Source organism: Carcharhinus amblyrhynchos, chromosome 16 (genome assembly GCF_965287045.1).
Source record: "Carcharhinus amblyrhynchos chromosome 16, sCarAmb.v2.hapA, whole genome shotgun sequence".
Lineage (NCBI taxonomy): Eukaryota > Metazoa > Chordata > Chondrichthyes > Carcharhiniformes > Carcharhinidae > Carcharhinus > Carcharhinus amblyrhynchos.
In genome coordinates, this window is record NC_137339.1 from 67,382,129 (window position 1) to 67,403,639 (window position 21,511).

Genomic DNA, 21,511 nt, shown 5'->3' on the forward strand with positions numbered 1-21,511 from the left:
AACTTCTTGCACCTATTTGTACAAACATCAGTACCAGCTGAAAAGACTTGGATATGTAGAGTACCTTTCAGGGCCCAGGACCTTCCAAAGCACCTTGCAGCTTATGAAGTTCTGTTGAGATTCAATCTCTATTGTCATGTAGGAGATGCAGTTGGCAATTTGTACACAACAAGCTCCCACATGCAGCAATTATCTGTTTTTATGTTGTCGATCAGCCAGGACACCAAGGGTAGCATCTCCTGTTCTTCTTTGAATTAGTGGCCACAGGATCATTCATGTTCACTTGAGAGAGTAGACAGAACATGGGCGGCACGGTAGCACAGTGGTTAGCACTGCTGCTTCACGGTTCTGGGTTCGATTCTTGGCTCAGGTCACTGTCTGTGTGGAGTTTGCACATTCTCCTTGTGTCTGTGCGGGTTCCCTCCGGGTACTCCGGTTTCCTCCCACAGTCCAAAGATGTGCAGGTTAGGTTGATTTGCCATGCTAAGAAATTGTCCCATAGTGGAGGTTAGAGGGATTAGTGGGTAGAATATGTAGGGATATGGGGGTAGGGCCTAGGTGGGATTGTGTTCGGTGCAGACTCGATGGGCCAAAGGGCCTCTTTCTGCACTGTGGGGTTCTATGATCTTTCCATTTAAACTCTCATTCTCTTGTCACCTTCAATCTTGGATGTACTACTCTCAACTGCTTTCTCCAAGTCAGTAATAAATGAAGTGAAAGGTTGAGGCCCCAGTGCAAATCCTGGGAATCCGACTTGTCACACCCCCTGCATCCGAGTGTGTGCCTTTTATACCCACTGTATGTCACAAATAACACCCACCTCAAGTCAAAAGATTACCTCCACAAAAGGCAGGGCACAGAGGAATTCATACTGCATGGTTATTCCTGTCAGGATTATACCCAAGGAGAAATTCTGGGAGTAATTGAAAGATTTGTGTGTATTGTGGTAGGGCACAGGGAGTGAGGGATCATAGAATCATAGAATCCAACAGTGCAGAAGGAGGCCATTCAGCCCATCGAGTCTACACTGACCACAATCCCACCCAGGCCCTAATCCTGTAACCCCACACATTTACCCTGTTAATCCCCCTGACACTAGGGACAATTTAACATGGCCAATCCACCTTTTCTGCACATCTTTGGATTGTGGGAGGAAACCGGAGCACCTGGAGGAAACCCACAGAGACACGGGGAGAATGTGCAAATCCACACAATGACCCGAGACTGGAATTGAACGTGGATCCCTGATGCTTGAGGCAGCAGTGCTAACCACTGTGCCACTGTGACGCCCCTTTGATGGTTATCTTTGGATGCATCACCGTTTCCACCTGTACTTTGGGATTTTCCAGTTTTTATCACCCTCTTTCTCCACAACATCATTACATTTTGCATCTCACTGCCTCTAACCCACCGCTCGTCCACCCAGGCTGACCATCTCTCCCTGAGAAAATTAAGGAACATCCTGGCATGGACTGCCATTAGTGTAGAGCACCACGGTGGTTAGCACGGCTGCCTCACAATACTAGGTGACGACATAGAATTTGCACATTCTTCCCCATGTCTGCTGGATTTCCTCCCATCAATGACTTGCGGTGACAAGGGGGAGTGGTGCAGCAGTGGCAAAATGTTGAAGACAAGTATTATAGGCAAAAAAGTTGACCTCCTAAAAGCTTAGGGAAAGTCAAGGAGCAATAGATTGGTATAGGTGCAGCGTGACGAATTCTTCCTTATTTTACAGGGTTGCTCCGGAAGTGAACCCTTTGCCCTGTGCCTTGTGCTGCATGCACAGTTTTCCATGGTTTGAACTTTAATCTCATGTGTACTTATAACTGCTTGGTTCACATTTGTGTGCTCAACTTAAGCAGCACTAGTTCCCCTTCATTCACAGAATCATAGAATCCAGAGTGAAGAAGTAGGCCATTAAGCCCACTGAGTCAACACCGACTCTGACAGAACAGCTTACTCAGGCCCAACTCCCACCCTATTCCCGTAACCCCACATATTTTCCCCGCTAATCCCCCCTCTTTGGACACAAAGGGACAATCTGGCATGGCCAATTCACCTAACCTCTTTTTTGGGACCTGGATGTTATGTCTGGCCAGCATGTATTTCCCATCTTTAACTGCCCTTGAGAAGGTGATGGTGAGCTGCCTCTTTGAAATGCTACACAGTCCATGTGCTGTGAGTTGACTGACAATGCCATAAGGGAGGGAATTCCAGGATTTTGAGCCAGTGACCGTGGAAGGAATGGCGATATACTTCCAATTCAGGATGGTGAGTGACTTGGAGGGGAACTTGCAGGTAGTGGTGTTCCCATGTACCTGCTACCCTTGTCTTTCTAGATGGAAATGTTTTTGGAAAGTGCTGCCTAGAGATTTTTGGTGAATTGCTGCAATACATCTTGTAGAGAGTACACTTATGCATCTTTGGAGTGTGGGTGGAAGCCAGAGCACCAGGAGGAAATCCATGTAAACATGGGGAGAATGTGCAAACTCTGCATAATCACCTGGGTCCCTGGCATTGTGAGGCAGCAATGCTGTGACACCCTATTCTCATAGCATCCCATGCCAGGATGTACCTTAATCTTCTCAGGGAGAGATGGTCAGCCTGGGTGGACGACTGGTGCGTTAGAGGCAGTGAGATGCAAAACTTAACGACGTTGTGAAGAGGGTGATAGAAACTGGGAAATCCCTAAGTACAGGAGGAAAAGGTGACGCATCCAAAGATGACCATCAAAGTATAAAACCCAGTGGACAAAAAAAGGGACAAAACAGAAAGGAGTCGTTCGAAGCGGACGCGAAAGAGCGCCAAAAGGACGGCGCGCTCAGCTGGACTAAGGGTCGGAAAGACCGCGTGCAGCAGCCCGCCCACCGCCTGCGGCCCGGCGATTGGCGGATACCGGCGCTCGCGGCGAAACGGGGTCGACTGGATTGTAAGAGAGCAAGCAGGGGCAAGGCGAGGTGTTAAAAAGAGGAGCGGGGTGACGGTTGGGCTCAGACGCAGAAGGGAGGCTGCGACGTAATAGGGGAGTGAAACTTCAAAGACTTTTCGTTTGTCCTTTCATGGAATCACAGTAACCTTTGCCCTAGAATAGGACTGATTTTTTTGTAACCTCCCTTCCTCATCATTTTACCAATTCCCAATAATTTATTGCCCTTAGCCAGTGGATAAAATTGCCTCAGGAAGTTAAAGACCCCCATGGCACATCTGTTCGAAAAGGTAACGGTGCAAAACAAAAGCCAACATTATCCATTTCCGGCTAGTGCCCTGCTTGATGTGATTGCTGAGCGTGAGATTTGTCTTGGGCGGTAGCCACTTTGGTAGAATGTTTTTTCTGTACCATCCCTCCCCCTCCCCCCCAACCCTTTCCAGCCATCCACAGATGAATTTCACTAATGACATCCCAACATTTAAATGCTGGCATCGGGCTGACATGGTTCTGGGCATTGAACATACGCTCTGACTGGAAGCACAGTGTTAAATCCCTGAGTATTGAGGTGTCTTCTCAAGAATTACTCCACAGCCAGGCCTTTGGGAGCTCAGATCTTTATTCAGTTTACTCGCTCCACATTCCAAACGTTTCAGGGTGCTTTCTAACCAGTTCACCCCACACTCCAAGTGACATGACCCATTCCTTAAACAGAAGAAATAGCGAGACATCGGAATAGAAACTGGGCCTATGCAGCATAGGTTCATGAAAGGCAGGTCATGTTTAGCCGATTTACTGGAATCCTTTGAGGACATTATGAGCACGATAGACAACGGGGAACCGGTGGATGTGGTGTGTCTGGATTTCCAGAAGGCATTCAACAAGATGCCTCACAAAAGACTGCTGCATAAGATAAAGGTGCACGGTGTTACAGGTAATGTATTAGCATGGATTGAGGATTGGTTAACTAACAGAAAACAAAGAATGGGAGTAAATGGGTGTTTTACTGATTGATGATCAGTGACCAGTGGTGTGTCTCGGATCGGTGTCGGGACCGCAATTGTGTACGATTTGCATGGATGATTTGGATTTGGGGACCAAGTGTAGTGTGTCAGTTTGCAGTTGACACTAAGTGGTAGAGCAAAGTGTGTAAAGGACACTGAAAGTCTGCAAAGGGATATAGATAGTCTAAGTGAGTGGGTGGGGGTCTGCCAGATGGAGTACAATGTTGGTAAGCGAGGTCATCTATTTTGGTAGAAATAACAGCAAAATGGACTATTATTTAAATGGTAAAAAGTTGCAGCATGCTGCTGTGCAGCAGGTCCTGGGTGTTCTTGTGCATGAATCACAAAAAGTTGGTTTGTGGGTGCAGCAGGTAATTAAGAAGGCAAATGGAATTCTGTCCTTCATTGCTAGAGGGATGGAGTTTAAACATAACAGGGAGGTTATGTTGCAACCGTATAAAGTGAGGCCACACCTGGAGTACTGTGTACAGTTTTGGTTTCCTTACTTGAGAAAGGATATACTGGCACTGCAGAGGAGATTCACAAGATTGATTCTGGAGTCGAGAGGATTGACTCATGAGGAAAGATTGAGTAGACTGGGATTATACTCATTGTAATTTAGAAGAATGAGGGAGGATATTTTAGAAACGTAAAATTATGAAGGCAATAGATAGGTTGTTTCCACTGGTGGGTGAACCTAGAACGAGCTGGCATAGCCTGAAAATAAGGGGAAGCAGACTTAGGATTGAGCTGAGGGGGAACTTCATCACCTAAAGGGTTGTGAATCTGTGGAATTTACTGCCCAGCGAAGCAGTTGGAGCTACCTCATTGAATATTTTTAAGGCAAAGGTAGATAAATTTTTGAACGTTAAAGGAATTAAGGGTTACGGTGAGTGGGTGGGTAAGTGGAGCTGAGTGCATGAAAAAATCAGCCATGATCTTACTGAATGGTGAAGCAGGCTCGAGGAGCTAGATGGCCTATCCCTGCTCCTAGTTCTTATATTCTTACGTTCTTATACATAACACCCAGCATTGGCTGAAAATTATGCCTCGGGCCTCATTTCACATCACATTGCCTGGCTCATCTCCAAAGGGAACGCAGCATCTTTTAAAGCTGAGGTAGTCAGCTCTATTTCTTAGTTTCTCATTGTGCCCCAGTTCAAACCAAGCTGCCTGATTATAGTTTTCAGGTTGAAGAAAGGGAACAGAAAGAGTCTGATTGTGGATAGGCAGTGACTCTCAAAAGGCCTGTGTGGAGCTAGAATGAATAACTGTCCTCCTGGCTCCACAAGAAGGTCTTTGAAAAGAAGAGAAACTGTTTGCATGGACAGTTGCTCCTTATGAAGCTGCATCCACCAAGTAATCCTAAAAGAAAGAGAGATGAGACCTGCACTGCTTGTTGTTAACTGCTTTAGGAGGGCAAAGTCCTAAAAACAGGCTTTAATCTAAGTGCAGGGGCCCACTTAAACAGCCTAATGCTTGCTTTTTGGTGGCTGCTGAAGGCACCTAAGAAATGGCTCAACTCAGTATTTGGTTGTTTGTCTCTATGGCATCCTTGGACCACACAACTTTGGCTCCTGGTTATATCAGCTTTTTACATTCAAAGCAGGCGCAGTGAGATCCAATTTCTTCCTCAAACTGAGGGAGCACAATCTGTGCCTTTCATAATGAGATATTCGCCTTTTACTTTAAAATAAATGTTATTTGGCATGGCATTAACTCCCTTGATGGAATATCCCCTTTTTTTGTTGGGGGGGGTGGAATCTGTAGCAATCTTTGCTTTGCCTTGACATGCATTCCTTTCTTCATGTGCTCTTCCTCTCATTGCTACAATACTGTAGCAAGGGGATCTTGTCCAAGTGGCTGTTATGAGCCTTGAAATGGCAGATCTCTATATCTGCAACAAGTTTACTCATTGCATGTGCCTTTATTAACTTTATCCCTGTGTTCTCTTGCATTATTGCTTTTTAAGTAAAACAAAGCTAATAAATCAGCCTTATTTTATGTAATTCGTGTCTTTCGGCATTTTCCCTTGAGATGAAAAAAATTGGGCAAGCTATACCAAAGCTAAAACAAAAGATAAGGGTCAGGGTAAGAATGCAAAATAATCAATGAGTCTGATGCAAAAAAGTGCACAGCAGTAGGTACAGCATCAAATGGTGGTTTAATGCACTGAGTATATACTGGATTGTTTATGAATGGATGATTTAAATTGTTTGATTAGTATTGTGCCCCAGCGATAATAAATGTGAATATAGTGGTCAATCATTGGCTGGAGGCTTTGGGACTTGTGAGAAATGAATTGCAATTCAAGAGGTTTTGTCCGGTTGTCTCTGCACAAAGTTATGCTGAGCTGCTGACTGTCTATTTGTTGGCTTCTACACGAATTCCTTATTTGCGCTGTTCATACTGGGCTGGGATACCTAATATTGTGCAGTACTGGACAGCGCTGATGATGGATTACAACAAGCATCATAAATGTGCTGACAATATTGCCAAGCGTGTTTTACAAGGTCATCTTTGTACACATTGTGCAGTCTTATGTATTGTTTCTTCATAAAACATGTTTATATTCTACATGAAACAATCTGAAGTGCTTTCCTGAATTTTTTGAAAATGGAAATTGTCCCACTTACACAGATTAACTAACTTTTGGATAATCAATCTCTTGACAAACTGTTGAGTTGCTTAAAATTTTGAAAATATAAGTATTTCCATATTTGATTTTTTAAAAAAAATTGTGATTATAGAGTTTGATTAACTTGAAACTGGTTTCTGTCCTTTGACCATTGGAATGTTTTTTCTTACCTTGCTTGGTGCATAACGTTAAGAGGCATTTATATCAATGGCTGGCAGACATATTAGTTAAACTAGACTGTTGCCTCAAGTGGCAAAACTTAGATGTGGCAAAAAACTGAATGAACTATTAATAAAACCACGTAAATAAACAAACAGGTTTCAGAATTACCACTGTATGGAGTTCACATGTTCTCCCCATGTCTACATGAGTTTCCTCCAGGTGCTGCGGTTTCCTCCCGTAGTCCAAAGATATGCAGATTAGGTGCATTGGCTGTGTTAAATTCCTCCTCAGTGTTCCCGAGCAGACACTGGAATGTGGCGTCTAGAGGATTTTCACAGTAACTTCATTGTACTGTTAGTGTAAGCCTATTTGTGACGCAAATAAATAAACAAATACTGACATACAGTGAGGGGGGTTGGACAGGTGATTTTGCAGAGGCAGATGGGAATCTCGTGTGGTGGTTTGCCTCTCTGGTGCCGGGATCCGGGATGTCTCTGGTTGCGTCCCAGAATTCCTGAGGTGGGAGGGAGAGGAGCCAGAGGTTGTGGTACATATTGGTACCGCTGACATAGGTAGGAAGAGGGAAGGGGTCAAGAAAAGAGAATATAGGGAGTTAGGTAGACAGTTGAGAAGGAGGGAAGCAAAGGTAGTAATCTCGGGATTGCTGCCTGTGCCACAGGAAAGTGAGAGAAGGAATGGAATGAGGTGGAGGATGAATGCGTGTCTGAGGGACTGGAGCAGGGGGCAGGGATTCAGGTTCCTGGATCATTGGGACCTCTTTAGGGGCAGGTGTGGCCTGTAGAAAAAAGACGAGTGGCACTTGAATCCCAGGGGGACCAAGATCCTGGTGGGAAGGTTAGCTAAGGCTACTGGGGAGACTTTAAACCGGAATGGTTGGGGGGAGGGAATTGAAATGAGGTGACTGGGAGCGAGGAGGTTAGCTCGCAAATAGAGAAGGATTATAGACAGTGTAAGAGGGAGGATAGATGGGTGGTGGAGAAGGGGAGCACTCAGACTGAAGGTTTGAGATGTGTCTATTTTAACACCAGGAGTGTAGTGAATAAAGTGGACGAGCTTAGAGCATGGATCGTTGCTTGGAATTGTGATGTGGTGGCCATTACAGAGACTTGGATGCCTCAGGGACAGGACTGGATACTTCAGGTGCCGGGTTTCAAATGTTTCAGAAGGGACAGGGAGGGAGGCAAAAGAGGAGGGGGAGTGGCACTGTTGATGAGGGATAGTGTTACGGCTGTAGAGAAGGTGGACGCCGTGGAGGGATTGTCTATGGAGTCTCTGTGGGTGGAACTTCAGAACAGGAAGGGGTCGATAACTTTACTGGATGTTTTGTCTAGGCTGCCCAATAGTAACGGATGTTGAGGTGCAGATAGGGAAACAGATCCTGGAGCGATGTAGTAACAATAGAGTTGTCGTGATGGGAGACTTTAATTTCCCAAACATCGATTGGAATATTCCTAGGGTAAGGGGTTTGGATGGGGAGGAGTTTGTTAGGTGTGTTCAGGAGAGTTTCCTGACACAGTATGTGGATAAGCCTACGAGAGGAGAGGCTGTACTCGATCTGGTGTTGCCTAATGAACCTGGACAGGTGTCGGATCTCTCAGTGGGAGAGCACCTTGGGGATAGTGATCATAACTCTATCTTCTTTACACTAGCATTGGAAAGAGATAGGATCAGGCAAGCTAGGAAAGTGTTTATCTGGAGTAAGGGGAAATGTGAAGCCATCAGGCAGGAAATTAGACGATTGGAAGGAGGTATTCTTGGGGAAAAGTATCAAAGTGAGGTGGCAGATTTTCAAGGAATGTTTGTCTGGAGTTCTGCACGACCACGTTCCGATAAGACAGGGAGGTTTTGGTAGGTTACGGGAACTGTGGTGCACGAAATTTGTAATGAACCTAGTCAAAAAGAAAAGAAAAGTGTACAATAGGTCAGGGAGCTAGGTGATGTTAGGGATCTAGAGGAGTATACGGCTTGTAGGAAGGAACTTAAGAAGGAAATTAGGAGAGCCAGAAGGGGTCATGAGAAGGCCTTGGCAGGTAAGATTAAGGAGAACCCTAAGGTGTTCTACAAATACGTGAAGAGTAAAAGGATGAAATATGAAGGAATAGGACCTATAAAATGTGAAGGTGGGAAAGTTTGTACAGAACCGGTAGAAATAGCAGAGGTGCTTAATGAATACATTACCTCAGTATTTACGGTGGGAAAAGATCTGGGTGGTTGTACTGCAGGCTTGCGGTGGACTGAAAATATTGAGTATGTGGACATTAAGAAAGAGGATGTGTTGGAAATTTTGAATAGCATCAAGATAGATAAGTCGCCAGGACCAGATGGGATGTACCCCAGGTTACTGTGGGAGGCGAAGGAAGAGATTGCAGAGCCACTGGCGATGATCTTTGTGTCATCGATGGCGACGGGAGAAGTTCTGGAGGATTGGAGGATTGCAGATGTGGTTCCTATATTTAAGAAAGGGCAAAGGGATAGCCCAGGAAATTATCAACCGGTGAGTCTAACCTCAGTGGTTGGTAAGTTGATGGAGAAGATCCTGAGGAACAGGATTTATGAACATTTAGAGAAGTTTAGTCCGCTCAAAAGTAGTCAGCACGGCTTTGTCGAAGGCAGATCATGCCTTATGAGCCTGGTTGAGTTCTCTGAAAATGTGACTAAACACATTGACGAAGGAAGAGTGGTAGATGTGGCTTATATGGGCTTCAGCAAGGTGTTCGATAAGGTCCTCCATGCAAGACTTCTTGAGAGAGTAAGAGGGCATGGGATCCAAAGGGCTGTTGCCTTGTGGATCCAGAGCTGGCTTGCCCACAGAAGGCGAAGAATGGTTGTAGATGGATCTTTTTCTGCAAGGTCGGTCAACAGTGGAGTGCTCCAGGCACCAGTCCTGGGACCGTTGCTGTTTGTAACTTTCATAAATGACCTGGATGAGGAAGTGGAGGGATGGGTTGGTAAGTTTGCCGACGACATGAAGGTTTGTGGTGTTGTGGATGGTTTGGACGGAAGTCAGAAGTTGCAGCGTGACATAGATAGGATGCAAGACTGGGTGGAAAAGTGGCACATGGACTTCAACCCAGATAATGTGTAAGTGGTCTATTTTGGCAGGTCAAATGGGATGAAAGAATATAATATCAAGGATAAGACTTTTAGCAGTGTTGAGGATCAGAAGGACTGTGGGGTCCGGGTCCTCTTAAATCGACCCCGCAGGTGAAGGATGTGGTTAAGAAGGTGTATGGTGTACTGGCCTTTATCAATTGAGGGATTGAGTTTAGGAGACGGAGATAATGCTGCAGTTTTATAAGACCTTAGTCAGACCCCACTTGGAGTACTGTGCTCAGTTCTGTTCGCCTCATTACAGGAGGGTTGTGGAAGCTATTGAAAGAGTGCAGAGGAGATTTACAAGGATGTTGCCTGGATTGGGAGGCATGCCTTATGAGGATAGGTTGAGGGAGCTTGGTCTTTTCTCCTTGGAGAGACGAAGGATGAGAGGTGACCTGATAAAGGTGTACAAGGTGTTGAGAGGTATTGATCGGGTGGATTCTCAGAGGCTTTTTCCCAGGGCTGAAATGGTTGCCACAAGAGGACACAGGTTTAAGCTGATGGGGAGTAGGTACAGACGAGATGTCAGAGGTAAGTTTTTCATGATGTGGATGTGCCGGTGTTGGACTGGGGTAAACACAGTAAAAAGTCTGACAACACCAGGTTTTAGTCCAACCGATTTATTTGATAGTTAACGCACAAGCTTTCGAGGTTTCCCTCTTTGTCAGGTGAATGGAGAGTTCTGGCATCAGACAGAGCATATAAAGCACAGACAGTTTAGAGATTACTGATTGGAATGCGAATCTTTACACCTAACCTGCTGTTCAAGTCCTAAAGTGGCTGACAATGTGTGTGGAAGGAGCACTGATCACAGGTTAAAGAGATGTGTATTGTCTCCAGACAGCATAGCGAGTGAGGTTTTGCAAACCCAGGCAAGTCACGGGGGTTACAGATAGTGTGACATGAACCCAAGATCCCTGTTGAGACCGTCCTCACGTGTGTGGAACTTGGCTATCAGTCTCTGCTCAGCGACTCTGCGCTGTCGTGTGTCGTGAAGGCCGCCTTGGAGAACGCTTACCCGAAGGTCAGAGGCTGAATGCCCATGACCACTGAAGTGTTCGCCAACAGGAAGGGAACAGTCTTGCCTGGTGATTGTCGAGCGATGTTCATTCATCCATTGTCATAGCGTCTGCATGGTTTCCCCAATGTATCATGCTTTGGGACATCCTTTCTTGCAACGTATCAGGTAGACAATGTTGGCCGAGTTGCAAGAGTATTTACTGTGTACCTGGTGGATGGTATTCTCACGTGTGATGATGGTATCCATGTCGATGATCCAGCATGTCTTGCAGAGGTTGCTGTGGCAAGGTTGTGTGGTGTTGTGGTCACTGTTCTCCTGAAGACTGGGTAGTTTGCTGCGAACAGTGGTCTGTTTGAGGTTGTGTGGTTGTCTGAAGGCAAGAAGTGGGGGTGTGGGGATGGCCCTGGCGAGATGTTCATCTTCATCAATGATATGTTGAAGACTCCGGAGAAGATGTCGTAGCTTCTCTGCTCCAGGGAAGTACTGGACGACGAAGGGTACTCTGTCCACTGTGTCCCATGTTTGTCTTCTGAGGAGATCGGTGCGGTTTTTCGCTGTGGCGCATGGGAACTGTCGATCTATGAGTTGAGCGCCATATCCTGTTCTTAAGAGGGCATCTTTCAGCCTTCAGGAGAACAGTGACCACAACACCACACAACCTTGCCACAGCAACCTCTGCAAGACATGCCGGATCATCGACATGGATACCATCATCACACGTGAGAATACCATCCACCAGGTACACGGTAAATACTCTTGCAACTCGGCCAACATTGTCTACCTGATACGTTGCAAGAAAGGATGTCCCGAAGCATGGTACATTGGGGAGACCATGCAGACGCTACGACAACGGATGAATGAACATCGCTCGACAATCACCAGGCAAGACTGTTCCCTTCCTGCTGGCGAACACTTCAGTGGTCACAGGCATTCAGCCTCTGACCTTCGGGTAAGCGTTCTCCAAGGCGGCCTTCACGACACACGACAGCGCAGAGTCGCTGAGCAGAGACTGATAGCCAAGTTCCACACACGTGAGGACGGTCTCATCAGGGATCTTGGGTTCATGTCACACTATCTGTAACCCCCATGACTTGCCTGGATTTGCAAAACCTCACTCACTGTGCTGTCTGGAGACAATACACATCTCTTTAACCTGTGATCAGTGCTCCTTCCACACACATTGTCAGCCACTTTAGGACTTGAACAGCAGGTTAGGTGTAAAGATTTGCATTCCAATCAGTAATCTCTAAACTGTCTGTGCTTTATATGCTCTGTCCGAGGCCAGAACTCTCCATTCACCTGACGAAGAGGGAAACCTCGAAAGCTTGTGCGCTTACTATCAAATAAATCGGTTGGACTAAAACCTGGTGTTGTCAGACGTAAGTTTTTCACTCAGAGGGTGGTGGGTGAGTGGAATCGTCTGCCGTCGGTGGTGGTGGAGGCAAATTCGATAGGATCTTTTAAGAGACTTCTGGATGAGTACATGGGACTTAATAGGATTGAGGGTTATAGGTAAGCCTAGTAGGTAGTGATGCGATTGGTGCAACTTGTGGGCCGAAGGGCCTGTTTGTGCTGTAGTTTTTCTATGTTCTATGACATACATATAGGTTTCCATATATTTACGTTGCAGTCTTTCCTTAAATGTCAATCCCGTATTTTGTTCAAGCAAATTTTACAAATTTGTATATCGTCATGACTATTCCAAAACTGCAAACCAGTAAGTAATTCGAAAAAAAATTGATGTAGCCCACTCCATCATCATGATCATTGATTGACAACAATGCACATAAAATGACCTATAGCTATGGAGGGATGCAAAATTGTATCATGTGATCCATATTATACATTATAATGTGCATTTCTTCTATTCAATTCAATTCAAATTTATTGTCATTGTGCGCAAATACAAATACAACAAAAAGTGAGCTTGCAGGCTCCCAAGATATAAAGAAAAAAGCAAATGCAAGCAGCCATTATAAAATAGTGCCAATAGTCACTAAGTGTATACTAGCATACTGCACAATATCAATTGTCTGGGAATATGTTAAAGGACTGAGTTCAGTTGAGTAACAGCTGTGGGGAAAAAGCTGTTCCTGAACCTGGTCGTACGGGCTCGAATTCTTCTGTTGTGCCTCCCAGATGGCAGGGGGGCAAACAGTCTATGGCTGCGATGGGTGGGATCTTTAGTAATGCTGACAAAAATGGTTGACAAAGGAAGCGCCGTGGATGTCGTCTATATGGATTTCAGTAAGGCGTTTGACAAAGTCCCTCATGGCAGGTTGGTTAAGAAGGTTAAGGCTCATGGGATACAAGGAGAGGTGGCTAGATGAGTAGAGAACTGGCTTGGCCACAGGAGACGGAGGGTAGCAGTCGAAGGGTCTTTTTCCGGCTGGAGGTCTGTGACCAGTGGTGTTCCGCAGGGCTCTGCACTGGGACCTCTGCTATTTGTGATTATATATAAATGATTTGGAAGAAGGTGTAACTGGTGTTATCGGCAAGTTTGCGGACGACACGAAGATGGCTGGACTTGCGGATAGCGATGAACATTGTCAGACAATACAGCAGGATATAGATAGGCTGGAAAATTGGGTGGAGAAATGGCAGATGGAATTTAATCCAGATAAATGCGAAGTGATGCATTTTGGAAGAACTCATGTAGGGGGGAGTTATACAATAAATGGCAGAGCCATCAAGAGTATAGAAACACAGAGAGACCTAGGTGTGCAAGTCCACAAATCCTTGAAGGTGGCAGCACAGGTGGAGAAGGTGGTGAAGAAGGCATATAGTAAGTATGCTTGCCTTTATAGGACAGGGTATAGAGTATAAAAGCTGGAGTTTGATGTTGCAGCTGTATAGAACGCTGGTTAGGCCATATTTGGAGTACTGTGTCCAGTTCTGGTCGCCGCACTACCAGAAGGATGTGGAGGCTTTTGAGAGAGAGCAGAGAAGGTTTACCAGGATGTTGCCTGGTATGGAGGGTCTTAGCTATGCGGAGAGATTGGGTAAACTGGGGTTGTTCTCCCTGGAAAGATGGAGAATGAGGGAAGACCTAATAGAGGTGTACACAATTATGAAGGGTATAGATAGGGTGAACAGTGGGAAGCTTTTTCCCAGGTCGGAGGTGACAATCATGAGGGGTCACGGGCTCAAGGTGGGAGGGGCGCCAGGTATAACTCAGATATCAGAGGGATGTTTTTTACAGAGGGTGGTGGGGGCCTGGAATGCACTGCCAAGTAGGGTGGTGGAGGCAGACATGCTGGCATCGTTTAAGACTTACCTGGGTAGTCACATGAGCATACTGGGAATGGAGAGATACAAACGAATGGACTAGTTGTACCAATGAGCGGCACAGGCCTGGAGGGCCAAAGGGCCTGTTTCCTATGCTGTACTGTTCTTTGTTCTCTGTTTGTATCTCTGCAGTCAGCGTTTGTGACAAGTGTCCTCGATGGCTGGTAGCTGGGTGCTGATGATCTGTTGGGCAGTTTTGACTACCTGTTGCAGAGCTTTCCAGTCAGAAATGGAGCAACTGTCATACCGTAATGCAGTTTGATAAGATGCTCTATACTGTGCACCAGTAAGTTTGATAGAATCTGGGGGTACAGGTTGGCTCTCTTTAGCCTCCTCAGAAAATATAGGCCTTGCTGAGCCTTCTTCACTAGGAAGGAGAGGTTGAGAGACCATGAGAGGTCCTCTGTGATGTGGACACCCAGGGATCTGAAGCTGTAAATCCTTTCCACCTCTACCTTACTGGTGTAAATGATGCGGGTGCTGCCTTTGGACTCCTTGAAGTTTACAATGAGTTCTTTGGTCTTCTTAGTGTTGAGGGCCAGGTTGTTTCTTGCACTCCACATCACCAGGTGCTGGATCTCTTCCCTGTAGGCTGACTCATTGTTATTAGTGATCAGGCCTACCACTGTAATGTCATCAGTGAAATTGATGATGGTATTGGTGTCATGGACAAGCACACAGTCATAGGTGAAGCGGGAGTATAGAACGAAGCTCAGCACACATCCTTGTGGAGCCCGGGTGCTCAGGGTTAGGTTGGGGGAGGTGAGGCTACCTAACCTAACAGACTGGAGCCTGTTGGTTAGAAAGTTCAGGGTTCAGTTAGAGAGGGAGGTGTTCTTGTACACATCCTGTGAAAAGTGTAGAACAATGAGAATGTAGAATCAGTATCAAATATTGCCCTTTCTATGTAAATTTAATCTAATTATAAATGCAGAATTTTAATGCATACTAAGATTCATTTTCACAATATTAATTTTGAGAGTTAATTCTGGGGGGTGGGCGAAAAGTTTACCAAACTGATTCCGGAGATTGCGGGACTGACTAGGTTAGGATTGTTTTCCTTGGAGTTCAGACGTATGAGGGGGGATCTAATAGAGACTTTTAAAATTCTAACAGGACTCGACAGGATAGATGCAGGGAGGATATTCCTGATGGTGGGGGAGTCCAGAACCAGGAGTCACAGTCTGAGGGTTCAGGGCAGACCATTTAGGACGGAGGTGAGGAAACATTCTTTCACCCAGAGTGAGCCTGTGGAATTCATTACCACAGGAAGTAGTTGATGCGAAAACATTGAACGTATTCAAGATATGGCTGGATATAGCACTTGGGTGAATTGGATCAAAGGTTGTGGGGAAAAGCAGGATCAGGCTATTGAGTTGATCAGCCATGATCGTAATGAATGGCGGAGTAGGCTCAAAGGGCCAAATGGACTCCTCTTGCTGTTATCTTCTATGTTTCTATGTAAGGCTGAGTTTTCGCCGAAGGTGACTAATACTCTTGCACTGGCAAGAGTATTAGGTGTTACGAACTGGGTAAACTGATAGTAAACAGAAGAGTAAACAAAAAAGAATATTATAGATTGCAGTCTTTAAAGACAGTTTTGTACAATTTTAATGTGGTTTGCAATAGTAGCAATCAAGCATCATTCCATTAGGGGGAGTTTCTGTCAAAAGGGTCTTAATTTTTTTTTATAAAATTAAGCAGTAATGTGACATTTTTTTGATTTGAGAAAAAAATGTATTCTCAACTTTAAAAGGCATACTTCAGTGTGAAAATAAAAATATCTTTCATACAACAGCACACCTTTCCAATCACATTAGTGACATGCATTTTGTGTGGTAAGTAGTAAATTGAAGATTGGTCATGGCTAAAATGTTCTAAAGATTTTCTGTTAAATTCACGAAGCGGCTAAAGGCCAGCTATCATTTATCTCATGTGCCATTCTCAACTTCATTTTACTTCAGACTGATTATTCTTATTCATTCATGGGACTTGTGTGTCACTGGCTGGGCCAGCATTTATTACCCATCTGTAGTTGTCCATGGAGGGTGGTTGAGTGTCAGCCATATTGCTGTGGCTCTGGAGTCACATGCAGGCCAGACCAGGCAAGGATGACAGATTTTCTTCCCTAAAGGACATTAGTGAACCAGATGGGTTTTTCTGACACTCAACAATGGTTTTATGGTCATCAATATCATAGAAACCCGACAGTGCAGAAGGAAGTCCATTGAGTCTATACCAATGACAATCCCACCATGGGCCCTATTCCCACAACTGCACACGTTTACCCCGCTAATCCCTCTAACCTACATATCTCGGGACACTAAGGGACAATTTGGTATGGCCAACCAACCTAATCCGCACATCTTTGGACTGTGGGAGGGTGGTGACGACACTGAGGAAAGCTGTAGTGCTCCTCATGGTAAGTAGAGATTTGAATCTTGTCTACCTCAAGAAGTTTTACTGAACTTTCTTTCCATCACTAAGTGTGTGACGGGGGTACTTCCATGTGGTCCATGGTTAGTCTGTTGGGGGCTTGGCCAAGGGTGAGGGATTCCTGCAGAAACAGTACTATAGTTGTGAACTGGCATGTCTCACTGTGGTTCACATGAACTACTGGAGTAATCACCACTCCAGGGCTGGATAATGCCTCCCCCTGGCCCCCACAGACATTGCCCCACCCCCATAACATTACTGACCCCTTTATCCCTCCACCCCCTCCACCACCCAGACTGACTGTGGGCCCCTTCCTCCCTTCCCCCTCACTGATCTCAGGCAGAGTGGCAGCGGACCCCCCCCTTTCCCCCTCACTGATCACAGGCAGTGAGACAGTAGACCCTCCTCGCCCTCAACGATCACAGGCTGAGGGGCAGCGGACTCCCCCTTCCCCCTCACTGATCACAGACAGAGTGGCAGCAGACTCCCCCCTTTGCCCTCAATGATCACAGGGTGGCAGCAGAACCTCCCTTCCCCTTCACTGATCTCAGGCAGAGTGGTAACAGACCCCCCCCCTTTGCCCTCAATGATCACAGGCAGTGTGGCAGCGGACCCTCCCTTCCCCCTCACTGATCACAGGCAGAGTGGCAGCAGACTTCCCCATCTCCTTCACTAATCACAGGCAGAGTGGCAGCAGACTGCACCCACCCCCCCACCACCACCTGTTTTGGGCGTGGTCCTGATCACAGCCATTTTCGGGCCTTGGTAAAGGGCGAATCGACAGGGAGGTAGACGTGGATCGTGCTACTCGCTTCATTCTTGATTGTACCAGGTTTTCGCACTCGATAAAGAGTGCAACTTGATAAAATTGGGTCCATGGCTTCACAGACCCTACAATCTTACCCTTCGGTAGAAGGACATTTGAGGCAGAGTGAGACATGCTGGGAATTCTGTATGTTTATGTGATACAACTGAAGGTTTTTTTTCATTTGACAGATTTAGGCCTAATTTTGTATGCAATTGTATTTTAAGTTTTATGTCTCCTTTAAGTGGCTTGTTGTCTTGAGGAGAGAGGAAATGCACTGTAGTCTGTTTATAAAGTAATGTAGTTGCTGAAAGGGTTAAGAACATCAAAACATCCAATTTCACTGGCACATCTGTTATGTCCAAAGATGCTGCCTGAACTGCTGAATGCCTTCAGTATTTTTTGTTTATGTTTCAGATTTACAAAATCTATACACTTATGACATTTACTTTTGTTGCAAAAATCAGTACTAGTCTTAAAAAAAATTTCATGCATATGTTGGAGAAAAATATATTTTATTAACATAGAGCTTTAAAACAGCATTGTAGAATTGTTTTTAAGAAATCTAGTAAATAGCATGATAATTGAAGTCCACATTTACAACTGATGGATATATATATATATTATATACAAATAAGTATTCATATTAATGGTGCAGGGTAAGGGCTCCAGTTCACAAAAGGTGTCAAATGCGATTTTGTATCTGCAGTTTCTCACTGGGGTTGGAAATCTCAGCTGTTCTACCATATTCAGATGATATTAAGAGAAGGCTAGGTATTTCCCATAGGGCGAGAAAGAATCATTGGAAGAGTTACAGCTGAGTTGCTTCAACTTTCTTAGGGGAAGTTTGTAGAAAACAATGTGGACCAAAGATGAAAAAGAAATTACACGAAAAGTATAGATATACATGGGCATATGGGACTGATTCTGAAATTATAAATTAAAATTGACCCACACAAAACTTTGCTATAAAATGTAGATTATTAGGTATATTTGAATACTTGGACTGTATATTTCAGTTGATGAACATTTTTGACATCATTAATGGTTAAAACAAGAACTTCTTAATTTGCTCTATATTGAACAAATGTTAAGAGGAACATTATTCAAAATATCATTTGAAATAATGTTAATCCAAATAGCAATTAGAAAATGTACTTTTTAGTTTGAAGTTATGAAGCCTTGTTATTGATGTGCTGTCAGTCCAGAATAGAAAATGAAAACAACCAGTGTGATGAATTATAATATTTCCCAAGTATGTAGTTTCAAATGTACATGTTCATGTTCATGCAAGTATGTATTCAAAATGCTAATAAGCAGAATTTTGAATGTGAAGACTTTTATAGATATGTTTCAATCCCCAATTTTCTATTTATTACCCATCTTTGGCAATCTATAATTGGAACTATTTGGTGTATCAGCAATTTGCATTCCTTTAATTCTGGAAGTTGTGACACCAGTTTAAACTAATTCATTGACCTAAATAGTTTAAGAAACATGTGCAACTGCTGTTCAGGTCCTGAGATCTTGTGAAGAAACTTGTGCTGGAACTCTCCTGTTTCTAATTAATGTTTTAGAAGCCAGTGCAGTCATGTCATTGTATATCTGAGTCAGAAGCTGCACCTCAATTATACAATGATAGGAAAACTTATAGATGTCATTTTAGACTACATTAAGCATAATTTTTTTGTGGCCAGTCTCAGCCTGGTCTTGGGCAGGCTCATTGTGTGAGATAATTTCCCAGCACCCTTGGACAGAGTGTAAGTGTGCCATAGAATGAGTGGAATGTTAATAAATTAGATTCAGTAGCGGCTAGAAGAATGAATATGATTTTAGAAAAATATGAAAAATTCATATGATTGTCAGAAAATATAGACAGAGTGCAAAAATTATTTCTATGTCTAAATCATAGTATGCCAGCAACTAAAGTCTAGCCAGTGGTTCCAGTGAACATTTTCTTCATATGTTACATTGTTAGCACAGATTGTACTGAGTTCCATCTTAAATATAATTATGTAATCATTGACAGTTAAATATTTAATACTTAATTAACTCACCTGTTTTCTTTCAGATTGTATTTATATGCTCTTGTAGTTATTTCAGGTGAGTTTTCCCTCATAATATTAACTTTGGAAGATCAGGGGCAGAATTTACATTGAATGTGCGAAACATTTGCATTTATAGCTGAGATGAAAATATCTTAGCTTTCACAGTCTGGTTGATATTATTAGATTTGGGATGATAATTCCTTACTGTGCACACAAGAGTCTTTTCCAACCAGAAAGAATAAAATATACACCCTCAGTTTGCACAGGCAATACTGCAGGCAGTAATAATGCTGTGGCACTGTGTGTAATCTGGGCAGGAATTCTCTGGTCGTTCAAGTCCCATTGCCGCTGTCGGCAAGGACAGAAAATTTGGTGCTCAGCCAAATCTCTGTTCACTGCAGCGGGATGGGAGAATCCCACTTGCAAGCGGGATTGCAGGGTCTGGCTCCACTGTAAAAGGAAGTTACACAAAATCTTAGCAAACATCACTCGCATCACAATATCGGAACTCTGACATTTGAGTCCTTCATATAATTATTTGCACAACAAGAGCAACATCAGAAAATTGTCTGAACCTGGAAAATAGAATTAAATTTTTGTGTTTCAAGAAAACCTGTTCACACATCTCCATTAAATATGATGGGAAAGATAAGTGAATTATGAAAATATCAATTATATATATGCAAGATAATGGCTTTCCATAGCTAAAAATGCTGGGAATCTTTTGCCCCAACCTTTGCATATTAAAAGCAATACAGTGAAATAAAAGCACCACCTTGTCAACGCATCTACTATATTAAACAAAACCAGAGAAAGAGGTCTCTTGCTTTTGGTTCACCTCAAGACCCTTCCTGAAGCAAGTTTGGGACATATCTGTGGAAGAGCCAGTTAGTAGTCAAAGAAGAGCATCGACATGTTCATCAGAAAGGCCAGGTTTGCTTATGTGCCCCACATCATAGGTACCATGTTATATGTGACTTCAGGTTAGAGCCTGTTATAAGTCTGGTTTAATTTAATAGGCCTAGCATTTTTGTAGGGAAGAATTGACTCATTGGTAAGGAGTGAATGAACTATCCACATCTGTGCAATTTTGTCTTTCAATTCAACAATTTTGACCTAAGTTTACAATGTAATGGCACAGTGAGGTGATAACAATTAATGGAATTCAGTCCCTTGATGAATTTTTTTAAACAAATTATATAACTAAATTGATGTTGTATGTCATTCTATTCCATTTCAGAAGTTTATAATTTTTGTTTTTTAACAAGCTAAAATGCAACTCACATTCATGTACCTGTATTACATTGGAGTTGATAGTAATTAAAATTATGTCCTTTTAAAATAAATAAGTTATTTGAACTTCAATTCAGCATAATCAGTCTTATTGCTTTCAGTTGTTGCAGTTGAGGCCTTTGGACCTTGTTGCAAAAGGTTGGGTTGGGCATAAACAACCTCTACTTCCCTTGGCTGGAATAAAACAAAAGTAATGATTAGAACACAATTGGAATAGTGTATTATTTCTTTACTATACACTAATATTTGGTCTTGAAAATAATGATTATAACACAATTGGAATAATGTATTTCTATACACACACACTAATATATAGGTTCTGAAAATAATGATTATAACACAATTGGAATAATGTTTTATTTTTATACTTTGTAGACTAATATATAGGTCCTGAAAATAATTATTATAACACAATTGGAATAAATGTATTATTTCCATATTTATACACTAATATATAGATTTGGATGCAAAATAAACCTTCGATGTCATAGTTTCTAGGACATGGACCCTGATTCGATTCCAGGCTTGGGTCACTGTCTGTGTGGAGTTTGCACATTCTCCCTGAGTCTGCGTGGGTTTCCTCCAGCTGTCCAGTTCCCCCCACAGTCCAAGAATGTGCAGGTTAGGTGAATTGGTTATGATAAATTCTCCCTCAGTGTACCTAAATAGATGCTGGATTGTGGATACTAGGGGATTTTCACAGTAAATTCATTGCAGTGTTAGTGTAATAAACTTTAGAAGAAGAACCATGATTCTATAAAAACACAGAA

General features: G+C 43.6%; 1 protein-coding gene across 2 annotated transcripts in view; it reads right to left on the minus strand.

The window, feature by feature from the left end:
• Positions 1–17,911: 17,911 nt before the first annotated feature.
• The window catches only part of LOC145354056 (cell adhesion molecule CEACAM5-like), an 80,511-nt gene continuing 76,911 nt past the window's right edge, over positions 17,912–21,511 (minus strand). Inside the window, exon 10 of one of the 2 annotated variants that reach the window (XM_080205183.1) lies at positions 17,912–20,915. In XM_080205183.1, the coding sequence (XP_080061309.1) occupies positions 20,799–20,915 (117 nt within the window). In that variant the 3' untranslated portion in view covers positions 17,912–20,798. The remainder of the gene's footprint in view (positions 20,916–21,511) is intronic. The other variant, XM_080205184.1, reaches the window with a different exon arrangement.